Genomic DNA, 23,223 nt, shown 5'->3' with positions numbered 1-23,223 from the left:
ATTTTATTTTTTTTTAGTCATTCTTTGTTGGTTTCTAAAATGTGCCCAATCTTCTGGCCTGTCACTAATCTTTGCAGCACTGGACTCCTTTTCTTTCCATTTGATGCCATCCTTGATTTCCATAATTACCCACGGATGGTGCATCCTTCTGGTAGAGTCTTCTTTGCTCAATGGAATATACCTTTGTTGAGAATTATGAATTATCTCCTTTCTGCCACTGCTTCTCTCCCGTCTTACCTTTTAATCTCTTTTCCCAGTCCATTTCAGCCAACTCTGTCTTCATACCCTTGTAATTGCCTTTATTTAAGTTTAAGACTCTAGTTCTAAGAAACTGTTCCGAATATACTCTATGAACTCATCCTTCAGACTACCTTTGTTAATTTGATTTATCCAATCTATATAAAAATTAAAATCTCCCACAATTATTGCAGTAGCTTTCTTACAAGCCCTACAATGTAGCTCCATTCGAGGGCCTATAAACCATTCCACCAGTGACTTCTTTCCTTTGCTATTTCTTATCTCCACCTAAACTGATTCTGTATTTTGATCCTTCAAGCCAAGATCATTTCTCACCACTATACTGACCTCACCTTGTATTAACAGAGCTACCCCACCTCTTCCTTTTTTCCTGTCCTTCTGAAATGTCAGATACCCTTAAATATTCAGGTCCCAGCTGGTGGTCACTTTGCAGCCACATCATTTTAATGGCTATCATACTATACTCATTTATTTCTACTTGCACTATCAATTCCTCCACCTTGTTATGAATGCTGCATGCATTCAGATAAAGAGCCTTTCATTCTGTCTTTCACGACTCCGACCTTATTTGCTGGTGCATTCCTATGTTTGTATGCCCTGCCCCTTCCTATCACACTCTGGTTATCATTAACTGAATCGCTGCTACCCTGCACTATTGCCTTCTCTTTAACTTTCCAAATCTCTCCTTAAAAAGGCATTCAATAAGGTTCCACATACCTCCTCCCCCAATATTTAGTTTAAAGCCCTCCCTCCAGCCATAGTTATGCAGTTTGCCAGGACACTAGTCCCAGCCTGGTTCAGGTGAATGCTATCCTAATGGTACAGCTCCCACTTTGCCCAGCACTGATGCCAGGGCCCCAGGAATTAAAACTTGATAGAAGTTTTCAAAATCATGAGTGGTCTGGACAGAATAGGTAGGGAGAAACTGTTCCTGCTCGTAAATGAATCGAGAACCAGAGGGCACAATTTTAAAGTGTTTTGCAAAAGAAGCAAATGTGAGGTGAGAAAAAGCTTTTTCACACAGCGAGTAGTTAGGGTTCAGAATGCACGGCCTGGAAGTGTGGTGGAGGCAAGCTCAACGGAGGCATTCAAGAGGGCATTGGATGATTATTTAAATAGAAACAATGTGCAGGGTTATGGAGAAAAGGCGTGAGATCGGCACTAAGCTAAAATGTTCAGAGAGCTAGTGCAGACATGATGGGCTGAATGGCCTCCTTCTACACCATAGCAATTCTGTGATTCTGATTGTGAATTGAACCCCATTTGTCCCACACCAATTTTTGAGCCACGCATTCAACTCTCTGATCCTATTTACACTATGCCAATTCGCTTGTGGCTCAGGGAGTGATCCAGCGATTATTACCTTTGAGGTTCTGCTTTTAAATTTAGCCCCTAGCTGCTCATACTCCCTCAGCAGAATTTCTTTCTTAGTCCAACCTATGTCGTCGGAATCCACGTGGACCACAAGTGAACCCTTCCACACCCACTCCAACCCTGAGGAGATGTCCTTAATCCCAGCAACAGGCAGGTAACACAGCCTTCAGCACTCACATTCGCAGCTGCAGTGAACAGAATTTATCCCTCTAACTATACTGTCCCCTACTACAACTATATTCCTTTTTACTATCCCACTTGAATGGCCAGCTGCACCACAGTGCTGTGGTCAGTTTGCTCATCCTCCCTGCAGTCCCTGCTCTTGTCCACACAAGCTGCAAGGATATCGAACCTGTTGGACAATTGCAAGGGCTGAGGCTCTTCCAGTGCTACCTTCTGGATCTCCATACCTCCCTCATCTGTAATCACACCCTCCTGTCCCTGACCACTGATCAAATCTGAAGTACTTAACCCAAGGAGTGTGCTGCCTCCTGGAACAAAGTGTCCAGGTAACTTTACCCCTCCCTGATGCAACGCAGTGTCTGAAGCTCAGACTCCAGCTCATCAACTCTGAAAAGGGGAGACAGTGGTGTAGTGGTAATGCCATTGGACTAATAATTCAGAGGCCCAGGCTAATACTCTGGGGGACAGAGTATTAACTGAACTTAAATTCCACGACAACAGCTGGTGGAATTTGAATTCAGTTAATAAATATGGGTTATAAAGCTAGTCTCAGTAATGGTGACCATGACAATCATCACCAATTGTTGTAAAAACCCATGTGGTTCAATAATGTCCTTTAGTGAAGGAAATCTGCCGTCCTTACCCGGTCTGGCCTACCAGACCCACAGCAATGTGGTTGACTCTTAACTGTCCTCTGAAATGGTCTAGCAAGTCACTCAGTTCATGGGCAATTATGGATGGGCAACAAATGTTGCCCTTTTCAGCAATGCTCACATCCTGTGAATGAATAAGGAAAAAAAAATCTGAAGTTCCTTGAGCTGCAGATGTTTAATGCAGATGTGATTGCTGTGGCTCTCATAGGTGTTCACTAGTTCCCAAATGCTACAGCTACAACACCTCATCTTGCCCTGCCAACATTGCATTGTTTTAATTTAACTAATTAGGTTTCAAGTTTAGAATTTCACTCAATGATTATCTGTTGTTATGTTATGGAGTTTAACTCGTTATTAATATAATACTTATATCTCCCCAGTATCAGTTTAAACTACTGCCCTATTTCAGAGGGGACAAAATCTTAAGACTAACCAATCACCTACCTGTACACCTAATTAATGTCTCCAGACTTCAGGTCTTGGTCTCGCTGTCCCCAGCTCTCTCTCTTCGACCATTCCTTTTGTGAAGGCCAGAACAGCACTTCCTCTCTCACTGCACTGAACTCCCTCACTTACTAAATTCCCGGTTTAAGCATTCGGTCTTGCTGCACTCAGTCTCAAGCTGCCATCTTAGTGAGGTCTGTTGTTGCTGCCTGCTTGAGACATTCTCTCACATCAAATTTCAGGGGCAAAAGTTATAATTAAGGCACTTCCTTTAGTTGGCATGTGATGATGTCCTCACTGAAGAGTTTATAGTAATCTACTGAATTGTTGATGTTATGTAGCTAGATATCAGTACAGCTACTCATGTTCCTCATGTTACCCGGTTTTAAGCATTAGGCCTGCTGTTCAGGGATAACCTATGAGGAACCATTTTGGATAGCACTCTCCCTACTGTGACATCATGAAGTTCAATACCCAAAACATCATGACTAAACATAAGTGATCACAACCTTATCTTCTCTCTTCCATTTTGCAACCTTGATGGTTGTGTGTGTAATGAGTCTTGGCCTTTCACCTGGGCTTCTCAGTCTTAATTTTAAAGCAAAGTGCATTGTAGAAGCTTTATCCATTCATAATGTCATAGGAAATAAACTTTACAATGTCATAGAGTCATGGAGTTATACAGCACAGAAACAGGCCCTTTGGCCCATTGTGTCCATGCTGGCCATCAAGCACCTATCCTAATCCCATTTTCCAGCACTTGGCCCTTAGCCCTGTATGCTATGGTGTTTCAAGTGCTCATCTAAATACTTCTTAAATGTTGTGAGGGTTCCTGCTTCTATCACCCCCTCAGGCAGTGTTCCAGGTGCAAACCACGCTTTGGGTGAAAAAAACTTTCCTCAAATCCCCTCTAAAGCTCCTGCCCCTTATCTTAAATCTATGCCCCCTGGTTATTGACATCCCCATTAAGGGGAAAAAGTTTCTTCCTATCTGCCATATCAATGCACCTCATAATTTTCTATACCTTTATCAGGTCCCAGCAAAAAAAAAAATCAACCAAAATGGCTACCTCTGGCTCCTCTATCACACAAAGTATTGGCCTGACTGAGGATAAGCAAGAGAGATGAGGATATATTTTCAACTTCACCTGGGCAATGAAAATTGGGTGGACAGCCGGCTGAGATGCAAATTGAATATATACCATATGATGTAAAAACACAGATACGTCACTGTAAGAAGTTTATAACTATAGCATGATGCAGCATTTTAAAAAAAATATTCTTTGATGGGATGTGGGCGGCGCTGGCAAGGCCAGCATTTGTTGCCATCCCTAACTTCCTTGAACTGAGTGGTTTAGTAGCTCATTTCAGAGAGTGTTTAAGAGTCAACCACATTGCTGTGAATCTGAAGTCACATGTAGGTCAGGCCAGGTAATGATGGCATGATTTCCTTCCCTAAAGGACATTAGTGAACCAGATGGGCTTTTACAACAATTGATGATGGTTTCAATTCCATTTTTTTTTTTTATTAATTGAATTTAAGTTCCACCAGTTGACATGAGATTTGAACCCATGTCCCCAGAACATTAGCCTGGGCCTCTGGGTTACTAGTCCAGTGATGTTAACACTGCCACAGTTTCCCCAAAGCTTTGGAGCTCTTTACATTTATAGTTAGTCATTTTGAGGGAGATGGAACAAAACCCGAGAACTACAGACAAGTCAGGCTAATGTCAGTGATTGGAAAATATACTGGAAATTATGCTAAAAGGACTGCTTTTCCAGACAGAAAATTTAATTTAAAAAAAAGATCAATTGTCAAAGGCTAAGTCAAGCTTAACCAAGTTGATAGAATTCTTTGAAGAGGTAATGAAAGGAGTAGCCAAGGATAATGCAGTAGCTGTCATATACTTAGGTTGTCAAAAGGCCTTTGATAAGGTACTACACTGTAAGCTCATGACAGAGGTGAGGAAATATGGAGTCAGGGGATAAATAACTGAATGAATCGCAAATTGGCTAAAAAGTAGAAAGCAGAGAGCAGGGGTAAATCCAAATTGGAGGAAGGTAGAAAATGGTGTTCCACAAAGAAAATGGTGTTCCACAAGCAACTCAATATCAAAATTTGCAGATGATACCAAACTGAGGAGTTATGGTTAACACTGAAGAAGAAGACAGCATAATACAAGAGGACGTTAGAAAATGGGCAGACGGTGCAAATTAAGTGAGAAATGAACTTTAACATAGATAAATATGAGATGATGCAGGAAAGGTCAAAACATCACCTACATTTTAGAAAGTAAGAAACTGAATGGGGGGAGGAGTGAAGAATACGGGTGAACAAATCATTAAAAGCAACACCGCAGGTCCATAAAACAATTAAAAATTGTAACAAAACACTGGGATTTATTTCCAGGCGTATAAAATTCAAAAGTAGTGAAATTATTTTAAACTTCTGTATGACCCTGGCCACACTTAAAAGCACTGCACACAATTCCGGTCTCCGTACCATAAAAAGGACATAGAATCACTGGAGCAAGTACAACAACATTTACAAGGGTGGTAACAGACAGGGAGATTAGAGCTATTGGGAGAGATTGTAGAGGTTGGGACTTTTTTCTTTAGAAAAGAGAATTAATGAAGGCCTTATAGAAGTCTTTATAATTATGAATGTGTTGAATAGGCTAGTTGTGGACAGAATGTTTCCACATGTAGGAAAATGCAAAACTAGTGACCATAAATACAAGATTGTTACTATTAAATCCAATATGGGAATAAAAGGAAAATTCTTTACTCAATAAGTGGTTAGAATATAGAGCTCACTACTAGGGGAGACCATGGCGTAGTGGTATTGTCACTGGACTTGGAGCTGGTCCTCAGGGAGCTAGGGTTCAAATCCCACCACCACAGTAAATCCAATAAGCTCATTATTATGAAACCATCATTACTTCTCATAAAAACCCCATCTGCTTCACTAAGGAAAGGAAATCCTTAACAAAAACAAAAATACCTGGAAAAACTCAGCAGGTCTGGCAGCATCTGCGGAGAGGAACACAGTTAACGTTTCGAGTCCGAATGACCCTTCAACAGAACTAAGTAAAAATAGAAGAGAGGTGGAATATAAGCTGGTTTACGGGGGGGTGGGACAAATAGAGCTGGATGGAGGGCCAGTGATAGATGGAGATAACCAAAAGATGTCACAGACAAAAGGTCAAAGAGGTGTTGAAGGTGGTGATATTACCTGAGGAATGTGCTAATTAAGGGTAGAAAGCAGGACAAGCAAGGTACAGTTAGCCCTAGTAGGGGTGGGGTGGGGTGAAGGAATCAAAAAAGGCTAAAAGGTAGAGATAAAACAATGGATGGAAATACATTTAAAAATAATGGAAATAGGTGGGAAAAGAAAAATCTATATAAATTATTGGAAAAAAAGGGGGGGAATCGGAAAGGGGGTGGGGATGGAGGAGAGAGTTCATGATCTAAAATTGTTGAACTCAATATTCAGACCGGAAGGCTGTAAAGTGCCTAGTCGGATGATGAGGTGCTGTTCCTCCAGTTTGCGTTGAGTTTCACTGGAACAATGCAGCAAGCCAAGGACAGACAAGTGGACATGAGAGCAGGGTGGAGTGTTGAAATGGCAAGCGACAGGGAGGTCTGGGTAATGCTTGCGGACAGACCGAAGGTGTTCTGCAAAGCGGTCACTCAGTTCTGCATTTGGTCTCTCCAATGTAGAGGAAACTGCATTGGGAGCAATGAATGCAGTAGACTAAATTGAGGGAAGTGCAAGTGAAATGCTGCTTCACTTGAAACGAGTGTTTGGGCCCTTGGACGGTGAGGAGAGGGGAAGTAAAGGGGCAGGTGTTGCACCTTCTGCGGTTACATGGGAAGGTGCCATGGGAGGAGGTTGAGGTGTAGGGGGTGATGGAGGAGTGGACCAGGGTATCCCGGAGGGAACGATCCCTGCGGAATGCCACCGGGGGGGGGTGAAGGGAAGATGTGTTTGGTGGTGGCATCATGCTGGAGTTGGCGGAAATGGCGGAGGATGATCCTTTGAATGCAGAGGCTGGCGGGGTGATAAGTGAGGACAAGGGGGACCCTATCATGTTTCTGGGAGGGAGAGGAAGGTGTGAGGGTGGATGCACGGGAGATGGGCCGGACACGGTTGAGGGCCCTGTCAACCACCGTGGGTGGAAAACCTCGGTTAAGGAAGAAGGAAGACATGTCAGAGGAACTGTTTTTGAAAGTGGCATCATCAGAACAGATGCGACGGAGGCGCAGGAACTGAGAGAATGGGATGGAGTCCTTACAGGAAGCGGGGTGTGAGGAGCTGTAGTCGAGGTAGCTGTGGGAGTCGGTAGGCTTGTAATGGATATTGGTGGACAGTCTATCACCAGAAATTGAGACAGAGAGGTCCTTACCTAGGTGTGGCTCCAGTCCCACAGCAATGTGGTTGGCCAGTTGTAGCTGGCCTTTCTAGCAAAGCCCACAGCTCATAAAAAAAATAGCTTAAATTGCTTTCAGAAGGTAACTAAATGAGAAAAGGGAATAGAAAGATGAGACTGATGGAATGGGAGGAGTCTGGTGTTGAGTGTAAATGATTGGTGGAGACTAGATGGGCTGTTTGGCCTGTTTCTGTGTTGCATGTTTGGTGTAAGTAGCTGGATTGAATCTTCAGTGGATTCATAGAAAAGGGGATGGCAGTCTAGCTGCTCTATTGTAGACTGACCCTAACTAAAGCACTGAATGGACAGGATGCAATGATCTAGTGTGTTAATGCTTCTAACAGTTCAATCTGTCTGTGGGTATTGACTAGCCAGGATGTCCAAACCCCACCAATGGCTCCAGCTGATATTACTGTTGACAGCAGATGTTTTTCAATTGGCCCCAGTTTACTAAAGGTACCAGCCTCCAATCGATGTCTGCCTAGGTTACCCCTTTACCATCTCCCCCTTGCTGTCTAATCTGGCCAACAAAATGCCAGAGATATTGGGCTGAGAAAATGCAATGTTGGTCAAACTCTGAGCGTGCTCACAGGAAGAACATTAGATGAGGTGTAGTTTAGCTTGGATATTTCCATTCTCATTTTCTTGCCTCTATTCTTGAAGACCCTTTCTATAGCACAAGTCCATATGGACTGGTACAGCACCAAAGTGGCTCTTCAAGTGCCAGGGAAGACAATAAAGTGAATCGACTGTGGGAATGTTAAAAGTCTGGCCCATACTGGTTCTCACCGTAGTTTCCACATGTGCATTTTCTGCAAGGGTTGTCACCTGGCAACTGGGAATCAATCTCTCAAGTTCAGGGTTAATAGGGCCATTTGCAATGTCCCTTCCATCGCCCTAAGTAACCCATGACTGCACAAACCACTGATCAAAGCTGGCACCTTCCTGGACTACACAGCTCAATAATACACTACCTGCTGGATCAATCCATTAAACTACTGGCGGAGGGTATGGGTTATCCAATCTGCTGTCAATCCTCTGAAGAGGAAACTCAGTGCCTCACTAGAGAAACAGGCGTCAAAGGCTGAAATTAGCTTGCTGTCTGTGGTTTATCAACTTGAACCATAGATACTGGTTTCTTTTGCTATTTTGCAGGAGTATCAGAGTTAAAAGACTCATTTGGTTGTATTTGTAGGGAGTGCTCAGTAGGAATCTGTTGTGCTCTAGTTGTGAGCTTGCTTGGTCATCATAGACCCATTATTGAGCAACCCAAAAGATAGCGATTCCATCTGTCCAACTTGCCAGTTGAGTACACCATCACAGGAAAGTGACCAACCTTGGAGTCTGTATCTCTGATCTCTGTGTTACCCATGTCCATTACAATAAAAGCTTACACATTCAAGCACTTACTCGTGCTTCTGATGCCTGACTGAAGTATTAACCATGCTTTCTGCGCAGTTTCAGATTACGATTGCTACTCTGTGAATGGTGACGTGGAGGCAGAACACCAAAGTGAGTTTGACAGATCTTCGACCATACCGCGGAACAGCGACATCGCCCAGAGTTACCGCAGAATGTTCCAGACCAAACGCCCCGCCTCGACAGCTGGACTGCCTTCGGGGAGCGTGCAGAATGTTTCAGTCACCCCGGGCGTGGCCACCATCAGGCGCACCCCCTCCACCAAGCCATCCGTGCGCCGTGCCCTCTCCAATGCGGGTCCGATTCCCATCCGTCCTCCGATAGTGCCGGTTAAAACGCCCACCGTGCCTGACGCCCCGGGGCCAGTGAGGATCGGCAGCGAGGAATGCGTGTTCTTCAGCGACGACACTTTGCCGAACGCCTTGGAGTATGCGAAGGCTTCGCCGAAGCGATTGAGCCTGCCCAATGCTGCCTGGGGCGACGCGGGCACAATGGAGATCTCTGTGTACCCAGGAGGTCACATGTCGAGTGAGGAGGAGCAGCAGCTAGCTGCCAACCGCCACAGCCTGGTTGAGAAGATCGGTGAGCTCGTGGCCAGCGCCCAGGCTCTGGGCGACGGACAGTTCCCTTTCCCTGCAATGCTCCCTGGTGCAGTGCCCGATGATGGCCTTGGCCTCCCACTGCCCCCGGTGTCTCCCAGCGAGGCCCCTGAAGACATGCTCACCGCCATACGCCGAGGGGTGAAGCTTCGGAGGACCGTCACCAACGACAGGTCTGCGCCGAGGATTTTGTGACAGCGAGGGCTGAGACGTACTGAGGCGAAAGTAGGCCAAAGTAGGCCGCATGTGTTATAAAATGAACTCTGAGGAATGATGAGAAGATTGAACAAAGAGACACTGAACTCTGACTCAACCAGGCTGGATTCCAACGCAGTGCCATGAACTATCTTAAACCAAGCAACTACAGCCGACTGGTGTGGTGGAGTGAAATATTTTAAATTAAGATGTGGCAGGTTTTAAATGAGTGTACTATGTTAGTTATAAAGAGGAATTTAACATTTTGTTCTTTACAGATATTCTATCAGCCATTTAACTGACTCACCTGTTTCGTGGCATTTTTTTCAGCTTTTGCGGTATTTGGTGCAAGAAAAACGTTCTATAACGTGCTGTGTGTAGCTTCAAACACTGAGGTGGTTTGCGCTCGTCCTCAATGTGTGTTGGTCTTCAATGTGTGTCTCTGGCCTCCCAACTGGGTCCTTCCTCAGCCACAACAACAAAAGAATGGGCCGCTCGAGAGCAGTGAGGGAGGTTTAGAAGGAAAAGGCTGGAGATTTAACAGAGAGAGGGCAAGGTGCACAGACTCCTGGTGCATCTCGTTGCTGATTTATGCTTGAGTTGCTCGTTCAGTCAAGTTGAAAGGGCGTGTGTATGAAGATTGTGAATTCCTATCAGAACTGGACAAAAATTGGTGATTACTTCTTGTCCCAACTAACGTTCACCCAATTTAAGAAGAAAACTCGCTACCTAATTGGACACACTCTAACTTTCAGGGCCCCTAACTTGGGAGCTGAAAAACCCAACTTCACAACTATCCATTTGAGTAGCTGATTCACACTCAAGTTTTGCCCCCTGTTTTGAATAATGTTGTTGAACTATTTTCTGTGTCAGGATTGAATGGGCACGTGTTGATAAATACAATGTTATCTTTTATAGCACTAATACGGTTGCTTTCAACTGGGAAGTTGAACCTTTAATGAAGTTGTAGTTAGCTGGAGCCACTATTCAGTTGTAACCCTTTATTGAAAATCCATGCTGAGAGGTGAATGTAATTATTCAGTCACCGAGTTGTCCAGTTACTGGTAGTTATCTGTTTAGCATTCCCGTCTTCTGGATTTTTATTTGTAACTTTTTAAATATATTTTGAATAAACAATGGTGAGTTAGATTGATGCTGAAAATATTATTGCCTGATGCAACATCAGACAATGAAAACTGAGCTCTGACCCCCTTGTATTGATTCCTCAAAGCAAGGATAGGGATATGAGGCACTGTTACCCTGGAACACACATAAGGAAAACCTACAGGAAGTGATAGCAGAGAGAAGGGCCTGAGGCGGAGGCAATTCGAACATTCAACATAGCTGTTTCCTATCATATTCATACGGAGGATGAGAATATTTCTAGGAGGGCCTGAAGATGTTCCAGGGGTAACCTCACCATGTAGACAATGTAATTTTATTTTTATTAGGGAAGTTGCAATATTCTCTTATAAAAAGCCTCCCTTGCATCTAAAGTTAATAGATTGTTGCCACTGGGCTATTTAGTTTGTTGGTTACCAATGGGTTTTAGGAAGGAGATTGCGCTGCCGCGGGTAAACTTTAATGTTGTGAGACGTTCTTGTTTCACCCCCCTCTAACTGCTCCTGCCACCACTGGATCCGGATTTGTACCCACCAGTACTTAACCCCAGTATTAATACAGCTGAAAATTCTCTCTTTCTTTCTCCCTCCCTCTCGCTCTGGCCCGCTCTCCAAACACCACCCAGATTGGAAGGACACAATCTATAATCGTACCTCCTGGGCATTCCTCCACTCAAGTCTGTGCTGGGTTTGTATATTATTGAGAATAGGAGAGAGGCAAACAACCAACTAAGCCCCTGCTGCTATTCTGGCTATTTCTATGATATTAATAGACAGATGCTCGAATATTATTGGAATAAACTAAGGAACTGCTGCAAATGCAAAGCAGATGAGTTTTCTTTGGAGCGGCTGAAATGTAGAGACTGATCAGCATATTTCCAAGCCTTCAAACCAAACTGCTGAGATTTCCAGTTACTGTTTATACAGCCTTGAGTGAACATACTCTCCTACAGGGTCACATATCACATTTACATTAATCTAGAGAGCTTTGGCACAGGTTAGCCAGATGTCCTTGGTGTACCAGAGTACCACTGGTACGCCAGTTAATATGCGACAGTTTACCAGTAACCAGTACAGGTAACCGTGTACTCCAACTGATACCACCCTCAGCCTCTGGGGCATTGGCCTTCACAGTTATCTGGAGCTGTCTGAAAAGAATCCCACTCCTTACTGACAGACCTAATTCTCCACTTAGACGTTCTCAGGCCATGCATGTCCTGGCATTGCCAGCACTTATTTCCCATCCACATTTGCCTCGAGGAGGTGGCAATGGACTTTCTCCTTGATCCGCTGCAGTTTTTAGGTAACAAGATTATTCCATTGCCGGAGTTTGATGCTGCTGAGTGTTTCGTTAGGCCACTTTGGAGGGCAGTTATGAGTGAACCTCTTTGGGTGTGGAGCCACGTATAGGCCCAGACTGGGTAAGCCAGTGGATTTCGCTCCCTAAACAGGATGGTTGAACCAGTTGGGTTTTCACTAAAACCCAACAACTGTTTGGTCACCTTTGATGCCAGCTTTGTATTTTCAGCTTTTTCAAGTATCTCAAAGAGCCAGGGTTGGGAGCTGGTTTGGCATTCTCTGGATTGCTAGTCCAGTGACAGGCTAGACCTGTGACTAGTGGAACCCAATGCTGTTGATATGAGATTCCCAAATCTGACCATGAAGATGATGCTCCATTCCAGTCTCCCATCTGGAAACCAGCTAAGCCCCCGAGAGACAAGTAAAAGTGAGTTTTAGTGAGGAATCTCCTCATAAACATCAATCCGTCTTTTCCCCTTTCAGATGCTAACTGTATAGTTCCTAAATTTCCTATTTGTTTCGGAATCCCATCGTTTATGGTTTCCCCATGATCTTGAGATATTATTGGCTAGCATGTTGCCTTAGCAACTGTAGGGGAGACACAGTCTGGAAATGACTGTTCGCGGTAATGGCGGAAGGTGGCTTCAACTGTTGGTATTTATAAATTTAAAACTTGCATTTATATAGCACCTCCCAGGATGTTCCAAAGAGTTTTACAACCAATTTAAGACAAAGATGAGGTGGAATTTCTTCTCTGAGGGTAGTCAATCTGTGGAATGCTTTACTGCAGAGAGCTGTAGAGGCTGGGTCGTTAAGTATATTCAAGGCTGAGATAGATAGATCTTTAATCAGTAAGGGAATCAAGGGTTATGGGGAAAAGGCAAGAAAGTGGAGTTGAAGATTAGCAGATCGGCCACAATCTCATTGAATGGAGGAGCAGACTCGATGGGCTGAATGGCCTACTTCTGCTCCTATGTCTAATGGTCTTATGGTCAATACAGTACTTTTGAAGTGTGGTCACTGTTGTAATGCAGGGAACATGGCAGCCAACCTGAGCACAGCAAATGAGATAAATGACCAGTTTATCGATTTCAGTGATGTTGGTTGAGGGATAAATATTGGCCAGGACACCAGGAGAACTCCCCTACTCTTTTTGAAATTGTAGCATGGGATCTTTTATGTCCACCTGAGAGAGAAGGCGGGACATCAGTTTAACGTCTCTTCCAAAAGGCAATACCTCCAACAGTGTAGCACTCCCTCAGTCAGCCTGGGTTATGTGCTCAAGTCTTCAGTGTGGGACTTGAACCCATAGCCTTCTATCTTGGAGGCAACAGTGCTACCCATTGAACCAAGGTTGATACCTGTAGCCCTTGCATGTGATTTAAACACATGGGCAAGCCATGAACTGTGGAATGCCACTTTCGAACAGTGGGCAAAAGAATGTCCTAGATACATGGGGCTGGATTTTATAGGGGCAATGTAAGGGACAGCCAGTAGGCCCCAGGGATGAAGAGGACATGGACCCCTGAGTGGGGTAAGTCGGGGTATTGGATGGGGAAGAATCGGGATGCCAGGGGCAGGGGTGTGGAGGGTGTATGGGTTTTGGAGGCTAGATGCATTGAACAAAGTGGGTGTGTGGCACCTTGGAGGGTACCCCTGATGGGCACTGGACACCCTTCAAAGGACAAACTCCCCTCACCTTCCTTTCTCAGCTTTTGAGCAGTTCACTTAAAAAAAAGCGGCCTGCCCATCTGTAACGGCAACTGTTTTACAGCATGGGCAGCATAATATTCGGGTCATTTGGCTTGATAACAAGATCAATTGCTCGTTAATTATCTTTTTAAAAATGGCAGACGGGCTGCTGATCTTAGCGCCTGCCTGTCTACCATGGGGACTGGGTCAGGGGTTGGCAGGAAGGCAGTGGCTAGACACCCATCATATTTTACCTGCCCACCCACCCCCCCAAAACACATCTGGAAGGGAGGCAGTAAAATCCATCCCATGGTGTGTGAATAACCTGCACAGTTATGCCTGGGCTTAAATTCCATTTTAACTTCTGAAATAATTGTTTAAGGAAAGTGAAGAACATATTTATTAACCAGATGGGTGTGTAGCAAATCCTCTGATTCAATAGTCACTGTGTAATTCTCACTCGTAGGCAAAATGGTTTTAATATCATTATATAGAAATTTCTAGAAAAGATATAAATTGTGATCTATAATCTGAACAGCCTTTTAGATTTTGAAAATTTCAGCAGTTGGACATTTTGACATCTGTCCTTAAAAACATTTTTCAGTATTTTCTGTAGAAAATTAAAGGTTTGTTTCAATAACCTCAGTTCATGCTCCATCAGCACGACTCCAAATTCACATCCCAGCTGGATGGCAATGAGGACGCTACAAATGGACTCAGTGTTCCTAGGTTCCTTTCCTATGCTTTCATTCCCAATCACGACCCAAGGAATTCTGGCCATCTGACAACACCCCCAACCATTCTTCCCCCCCCACCCCCACCCACACACCGCCCCCCCTCCCACCCCACCGCCCCCCCACTCCAATCCAGCCACAGGTGAATGTGGATCCTATGAGGGCAGGATTGAGCTCTGCCCTGATGGTCCCTGCAGTCGAATATCTCGCTGACATTTCCCCTATCTAGGTCCACATTCAGGTGAGCTACTAAAGTGCTGCTGCTGCCACCAGTGACCCTGAGCGTCAGCCCAGGAAGAGTTTGTTGTAACCACACTAGACCCAGTTTCAATGAATGTGCCTACTTTAATCTTAATGTGTGCACAAGGGGTACGCGTGAACCTGCACATGCTCTGTGACATTAAGTGATGTTTTCCAGTACTGTAGCAGACTTGCAGAAAATGTTAGAATGTCATTTGTGCTTTTAGAAAACCAGCTGAGCACTTTCTAAAACAACAGTGACTATTTTTTTAAAAAGGAATTCAGCTCGGGGAGATAAGAATGAATTTATAAAAGAAGTGTAGGGAAAAGTGAACTTGGAAACAGACATTGATGCAGTAACTGAGTTGGCAGATCTTTATGACATTGGCACACCGAAGCTTTGGGAGTGAGATGAAATAGGTCCTTAGCTAAAACTCACCTCAAGGCTTCAAATCCACATTAGCTCACTTTAAAACCACATTTTATAGCATTCTAGTTGTGCAATAATTTAATAAGTACATTAAGGTGAAAAATATTTGTTGAACCTTGCTGAAGAGAGAGAGATGTTGCCGAAGCTTTTTGTCTTGCACTCATCAGGACAAATGCAAGAATGTCAAATTTCAAATGATCACAACAATTTATACAACAGCAGTAAAGGGTTGGCAAGTTCAGTCTGATTGGCCGAGATGCTGCCATGGGGAACAGGGAATTATAGACTCCCCAAGCTCCTGGGTAATTCAAAAGAGGCACAAGGCTTGAACATGCTCATTTTGTATGCAGAGAACAGGTCCCTGTGTTTGAATGTATGTCACTTCTAGCAAGTGTAAATGAGCCACATTATGAGCTCGGGTGATTATCTTAAATTGGTTGTTAGTGTAGCTATTAGCACACTCAGGATTGTTCAGCCAGTGCTGTCCAATCGCAGAATCACACCCAACAGTAGATGTTTTATATTGGGCTTTGCAAGTGCAGGCTGCTTAAGTACAGTCTGTACTCTACCTATTATGAATAACCGTGAATTAATTTGAAATGGAATGTTGGAATGAAGGTATTTTAGTCCAACAGTGAAGCAATCTGTTAGTGTGATTTCTCTCCAGTTTGTCTGCTGTAAAATTTTGAGCAGTTTCTCTCAAATGCCACATCTCCTTCCATTGGGCTTAACTGATCCGCTTGTTGCCATGCTGTCATCACTCACGATCTCTCCGTGATTTATCAAGTTCAAATCAGGAGTGAAGGTTTAGGTTGTAACTCTTCAGGGAATGTAGCGGGGAGAGCTTGGGGTGGTCACAGTAGGGGATGGGATGGTGGGTAGGAGTCGGACAGTCCAATGTATCCCGGACAGTAATAGGGAAACGGCACTGGGAGCAGGAATGGAGGTGGGTAGAATTTGAAACGTCATTAAGGTGGGATCATGGAAGAAAGTTGAGATTCGTAGGAAGGGGTCAGGAAAGAGAGCAGTGTTAGAGATGGATGGAAGAGAGCTAAGTTCAATTGTGATGCTATCTGTGTTTCACTATCCTTCTACCACTCACTTTTTGGGGAGTTAAATGAAAAATGGCCCTCGGTTGAGATACACGGGGAAGGAACAGTGAGGGTTACTACTTGCAGTAGTAGATATATGTTATATATAATATATATTTAAATGAGCGTGCTTTTATTCCAAGTCCTATTTCAGTTTTTTTTTAAACTTCATTTGAGCTCCTGAATGTGATTGCTTTTGAATCCAGCTACCCAAGACACTAAGGTAGGAGCAGAATGGGGTGGTTTCAGAGGTTGGGTTGGTAGTGAGTAAGAGGGAGACATGGAACCTGTGCGATGATATCAGAGGTTTGACTGTGCGTTTTTATTCTCCTCTCCTTGACGTGTGGACTCCCGTTGGTGTCCCTCACCTCAAATGGCTCTTCCGCCCGTGAGACCCTCAATCACAGTTGATCACATATCGTGCCTGCGAGCTAAATGTGATAGTGACAAGGATTAAGAAAGGCTGACAAAGATCTGCTTTAGTAACTATAGAGGCATCATCACTTAATCAACGTTAAACATTTAACATGTCACTTAGTGCCACAACAGTTTTCCCCCATGTTATATGGTCTCACTTGCCTTTAAGGAGCTACCGTTAAAAACAACTGCTAGTTAACAGCAATTAAGCAAGCAGAATTCTGCTTTAATTACACAAGAGTCCAGGATCATCACCCGTGGTTTGACTTGGGATTTATATTTTGGTCCATTACATTTTTAGTGTCTGAATAAGCCAGCTTTGGTTTTTATTGCACAGCGTTTTCAGGTGTTCAAGGGAACACATTCTGTAAAAGTGGTGACTGAGGCCAAGCTTCACTAAACTGTTGCCTGTGCAATACTGTTTCTCTGTGAGCAGTTGGCATTGTTGTATCTGATTGGAGGGCAAGTGAGCTATTAACGGACTGAATGTTGAAATCTTTTTGCTGGTTATTAAGTGAAGATGAACTTGTGGAGGACTGGATTAGAGTAACTGTTACTCTACAGCCTTGAGAGCTGTGTTGAAAATAACAATTGTTACCGAAATAGACAGGGAAAAAGAATGAGACAAAAATGAATTACCTGATTCATTTTTCTATTTAAAGGATATATCTCAGTTTGGTAGGATAGGGGAAGCTATCGCCTGCTACTCACTATCAGGATGCTGCTGCTCAGACGTGTGCATGCTTGGACCTCACACACAAACATGATTTGGGATCAACTGTGAAGTTACCATGGTTGATCAGCCCACTGCCACACACCATTGAGGGTCTCAGGGGCAGTACAGCCATTTGAGGCGAGGTACATCAGTGGGAGTCCACACCTTAAAAAGAGGAGAATAAAACCATGTCCACTTTTAGAAAAATACTCCCAAGAGGATAGTCCTTTTGAGAGGTGGGGGGGAGGGCAGGACAGTTTGTGGGACGCTTCCGGTCAGCTGGGGTCAAAGTTCACATTTCTTTGTGGCTTGGGGAAACTTCATACACCACTTAAAAAGGGTCAAACAAAACTTGAACTGCCTGAAAAACCAAGCTCTGGAACTCCGTCCTGAATCTTTGTCATCTCTCTATTTCTGTCTCCTCCTTTAAGATGCTCCTTAAAACCTACCTCTTTGACCAAGTTTATGGTCACTGACAGGCCCTAACATATCGCTATGTGGCTTGGTGTTAATGTTTGTCTGGTAAGGCTCTTTAGAAGCTCCTTGGGACATTTGATGACACTAGAGATGCTATAGAAATGCAGGTTGTTGTCAGCAAGAAAACCCTTGAGGATAATTGTTGAGTTGGATCTAACCGGCTGGGTAATGCTCGCAACGATGGGAGAGGAGTTCCTTTAGAACATGCATTATTTAGCGTATGTCTAGATCATCTCGAATTCATCCTGGTTCATCTCCGGCTCAGTTTTCATTAAAGGGAGAATGACCAATAGGGTTTGAAGGCACGCTCAGTTTCTGCCACATTTGTAATCCCCTTTTTCAACGCTTGCAAGAGTATTTTGGGGGATGGGGGCCTTTGGGGGTCAGGCTGTGGTTTGTAGAATGTCAAAGTCCTGAAAACATGTACCATTAGGGAGGGCAAAGGAAAACAATAAAATAGCTATTAAATCTGTGCATAGCTGGCTTGTTAAACTAAGCAGCAAGTTATACTCATAGAGTCAGAGAAACTCAGCAGAGAGTTTGGTTGTGGCAGAAGGATTTTGGAATCAAGTGGGCAGTTACTGCCAGGCAGCAGGCACACAGAGAGAGGCGCAAATCTCCTTTTTCACTGCACATTTCTAACCCCCACACACCCCCTCCTCCATCACCCCACTCCTTTGCAACCTCTCTGTGATGTAATCTCAAGCACTGCTCATTCCGTGTATATATATACATATATATATATATATATTAATAAAGAGGGGCATTGATCACCAGTTGTGCAATTTTCTCTTGTTTCCACTTTTATTGTCCAGGCTTTGACAAAGAACAGAAGATTTCTTTGCCATTTCAATATCCATGTGTTCTCTCCACCTCCCCCCCATGTTCCTTTTTTGTACAGACAAAAGTAATTGAGAAACGCTGAAATAACGGTACTGGTGCTGTTGGTAATTGTCATTTAATTTATTTTCAGTGCCTCCTCCCCTCCCGCACTCTTTTTTTGTAATACTATAATTCATGTAAATTTGTTTACTCTTTCACCGCCTGAAGCCTCAACCGCACTGTGATGTTTCCAGTATTAATAAAGCTGTACTGTACAAAACCACCAGCCTCTGTCTCTTCTCACCCATTGATACAGCATTTGTTTTCTTTCCAAATCCAATTTCCTCTCTCCTCTCCCACTCTCTTCTCCACATCAGCAGCAACAACAGGGGACTTGCCAGTCTGCACCCTACTTCACCAGGGTGAGGTAAGTGGGCCCTCCCCATACAGGGAAATCCTGGATCCACCTCAAGCAACCATACTTTGTCCGTTTCTCAATAGTTTGGAGACTCTTTACTTGAGGGATTCCGGCAGGTGTCTGGGGGAACTGAATAAATCTAAAGAATGGATAAGGTATATGGATGTGAGCACTGAATGTTACTGAGGTAGATTTATTGGCACCAACTGTTACCGAGGTAGATCCACTGGCGCTGACTGTTAGTGCAGTAGATCCATTGGCACTGACTGTTACTGGGGTGGATTCACTGGCACTGACTGTCTCTGAGGTAGATCCAATGGTGCTGACTGTTACTGTGGTGGATCCACTGGCACTGTCATTGGGATGGATCCACTGGCATTGAATGTCACTGGGGTGGATCCAGTGGCACTGACTGTCACTGTGATGGATCGGCTGGTACTGACTGCCACTGGGGCGGATCCACTGGCACTGACTGCCACTGTGGTAGATCCACTGGTGCTGACTGTTACTGTGGTGGATCCACTGGCACTGACTGTCACTGGGATGGATCCACTGGCACTGTAACTGGAGTAGATCTATGGATTCTGGCACTGACACAGATTAGCCTATGGTCACTATTACTGACTCTTACTAAGGTATATCCATGGCATTGACTGTTCCTGGGAGAGGTCAATGGTCATTAGGACTATTACTGGTGTAGGTTTTATAATGGACGGGATTTTCTGGCCCCAAAAACCACCAGGCTCATCTGGTCGCTCCGAAAGTCAATGAACTTATGGCTGGTCTGCCGCGTTCCCCACAGCAGGGCTGGAAAATCCTGGCCTATATCTTTCATTTTCACTCTGAGAATTCTTGCCAATAGAATTTTGTTTTTACAGCCTGAACTGTAATTTTAATTTACAGGCCACCAATTAGTGCTTTGTGTAAGAACACAAGAGATGAGAGCAGCACTGGACCAGAGAGCCCCTTGAGTCTGCTGTGCCATTCAATAAAATCATTACTGATGATCTACCTCAACTCCATTTTAGTGCCCAATTCTCACATCCTTTTACTGTGCAATATTTCACAATATTTTATAAAGTGCTTATATCAGTGGAAATTTATTATAGTCGTTTGGTAGTACAGAACTTGAGTATTGCTGAAAAAAGACATTTTGTCAAAGCTTTTCATCTTGCACTCATCAGGACAATCGCAAGAATACCAACAAAAACAGAAAATGCTGGAAGAACTCAGCAGGTCTGGTAGCATCTGTGGAGAGAGAAACAGAGTTAACATTTTGAGTCCAATATGACACTTCTTCAGAACTAAAACAGATTATCTGGTTATTATTTCATTGCTAAAAGCAAAATACTGTGGATTCTGGAAATCTGAAACAAAAACAAAATGCTGAAAAAACTCTGCTGAGGTCTAACTAGCATCTGTGGAGAGACAAACAGAGTTCACGTTTTGAGTCTGTATGACAATCCACACATACCAATGTCAGGGGAAGCAACAACTTTATACTGTATGAGAAGAGAGTACTGACCGGTTGGCAAGTGGACTCTGATTGGTGGAGGCATTGCCAGGAGAATGCAACGGTTAATGGTGACTGACAGTTAACTGTCAAGCATTGTTTGGAATTTTAAACCAGGTAGCTTGAATCTGATTGGTCAAGGCATTGCCCTGAGGAATGAGCCAGTGAATGGATGTCACTTATTTTGCTTAGCTGAAACAGGCACAATGTGTGTATATGTTTTTTCTGTCTGCAAAGTACAGGGCCCTGTGTATTAAAATATGTAGTTTCCAGTACACGCAAATGCTCCACTCTGCAAGCCTGACTGACAATCTTAAATTAGGTGTCAACTTTTAGCACATCCACCCTTGTTCACAACAGGCGAGGTACAGACCGTACCCAGCCAGCCCGTGTTTGCAAAACTCAAAACAGGATGTCCAACATTAAATGTGATTCCGCGATTGGACAACATTTGCTAAATAATCCTCAGTGTGCTAAAAATTATGCTGACAACCAATTTAAGATTGGTTACAGAATACAGCTGGCTAGCAAAAATTGTGTCAATCTCAGATTTATAATTGTTAATTGAGCTAGCATATAGTGTTTTTTTTTCTGGAGAGAGTTTCATACTTTTAGCATTCTTTGTGTTAGGTGTTTCCTATTTTCTCTCCTGCAATGGCTTGGCTCTGATTTTAAGGTTATGTCTCTTTTCTGAGACTACCCCACCAGCAGAATAGATTTCTCTATCTACAGAATCACACAATGCAGAAGAAGCCCTTCGGCCCATCGAGTCTGCACCGACACGTGAGAAACACCTGACCTACCTACCTAATCCCATTTACCAGCACTTGGCCCATAGCCTTCAATGTTATGATGTGCCAAGTGCTCATCCAGGTACTTTTTAAAGGATGTGAGGCAACCCACCTCCACCACCCTCCCAGGCAGTGCATTCCAGACCATCACCATCCTCTGGGTAAAAATGTTTTTCCTCACATCCCCCCTAAACCTCCTGCCCCTCACCTTGAACTTATGTCCCCTTATGACTGACCCTTCAACTAAGGGGAACAGCTGCTTCCTATCCACCCTGTCCATGCCCCTCATAATCTTGTACACCTCGATCAGGTCGCCCCTTAGTCTTCTCTGCTCCAATGAAAACAACCCAAGTTTATCCAACCTCTCTTCAGAACTTAAATGTTTCATCGCAGGCAACATCCTGGTGAATCTCCTCTGCACCCCCTCCAATGCTGTCACATCCTATAATGTGGTGACCAGAACTGCACACAGTACTCCAGCTGTGGCCTCACCAAGGTTCTATACAACTCCAACATGACCTCCCTACTTTTGTAATCTATGCCTCGATTGATAAAGGCAAGTGTCCCATTTGCCTTTTTCACCACCCCACTAACATGTCCCTCCGACTTCAGAGATCTATGGACACACACGCCAAGGTCCCTTTGTTCCTCAGAACTTCCTAGTGCCATGCCATTCATTGAATACTTCCTTGTCAAATTACTCCTTCCAAAGTGTATCACCTCACACTTTTCAGGGTTAAATTCCATCTGCCACTTATCTGCCCATTTGACCATCCTGTCTATATCTTCCTGTAGCCCAAGACACTCAACCTCACTGTTAACCACCTGGCCAATCTTTGTGTCATCTGCAAACTTACTAATCCTACCCCCCACATAGTCATCTATGTTGTTTATATAAATGACAAATAATAGGGGACCGAGCACAGATCCCTGTGGTATGCCACTGGACACTGGCTTCCAGGCACTAAAGCATCCTTCTGTCATCACCCTCTGCCTCCTTCAACTAAGCCAATTTTGAATCCACCTTATCAAATTACCCTGTATCCCATGTGCCTTTGCCTTCTTTATAAGTCTCCCATGTTGTACCTTGTCAAAGGCTTTGCTGAAATACATATAAACTACATCAACTGCACTACCCTCATCTACACACCTGGTCACCTCCTCAAAAAACTCAATCAAATTTGTTAGGCATGACCTCCCTCTGACAAAGCCATGCTGACTATCCCTGATCAAATCCTGCATCTCCAAGTGGAGATAGATACTCTCCTTCAGAACGTTCCCCAATAGTTTCCCTACCACTGACGTGAGACTTACTGGCCTGTAGTTCCCTGGCTTATCTCTACAGCCCTTCTTAAATAGCAGAACCACATTAGCTGTTCTCCAGTCCTCTGGCACCTCCCCCGTGGCCAGAAAGGAATTAAAAATTCAGGTCAGAGCCCCTGCGATCTCCTCCCTTGCCTCCCTCAGCAGTCTGGGACACAAACCATCCGGACCTGGATATTTGTCCATTTTTAAGCCAGCCAACACCTCCAATACCTTGTCACTCCCTATATCAATTTGCTTAAGAACCTCGCAGTCTCTTTTAGTTTCTTTCAAAGCCCTGAAAATTTCAATCAAATCACCCCTTAACCATTTATATTCTAGATAATGTAAGTCTAGTTCATGTAATCCCTCCTCATAATCTAACCCTTGGAACCCTGGTAACATCCCGATGAATCTGCACTGCAATCCTTCCAAGACCAATATATCCATCCTAAGGTGTGGTGCCCAGAGTTGTACACAGTTACTCCAGATGTGGTCTAACCAGAGCTTTGTATAACTATAGCAAAACCTTCTCTTCTTTGTATGCTAGTCCTCTAGTCCATAACAGCTAACATTCTATTTACCAATCTGATCAATTTTTGTA

General features: G+C 43.9%; 1 protein-coding gene across 21 annotated transcripts in view; it reads left to right on the top strand.

The window, feature by feature from the left end:
• Nucleotides 1-18,875, top strand: part of LOC144681869 (protein MTSS 2-like) — a 180,454-nt gene extending 161,579 nt beyond the window's left edge. For 20 of the 21 annotated variants that reach the window (XM_078543969.1, XM_078543970.1, XM_078543957.1 and 17 more), the window contains one exon: nt 8,803-18,875. In XM_078543969.1, coding sequence (XP_078400095.1) covers nt 8,803-9,557 — 755 coding nt within the window. In that variant the 3' untranslated portion in view covers nt 9,558-18,875. The remainder of the gene's footprint in view (nt 1-8,802) is intronic. The other variant, XM_078543972.1, reaches the window with a different exon arrangement.
• The last annotated feature ends 4,348 nt before the right edge of the window (nt 18,876-23,223 follow it).

The sequence above is a fragment of the Cetorhinus maximus genome, chromosome 6 (genome assembly GCF_964194155.1).
Source record: "Cetorhinus maximus chromosome 6, sCetMax3.hap1.1, whole genome shotgun sequence".
NCBI classification, from domain to species: Eukaryota; Metazoa; Chordata; class Chondrichthyes; order Lamniformes; family Cetorhinidae; genus Cetorhinus; species Cetorhinus maximus.
The sequence above is the reverse complement of the archived record's forward strand: the minus strand, read 5'-3'. Positions and strand labels throughout refer to the sequence as shown.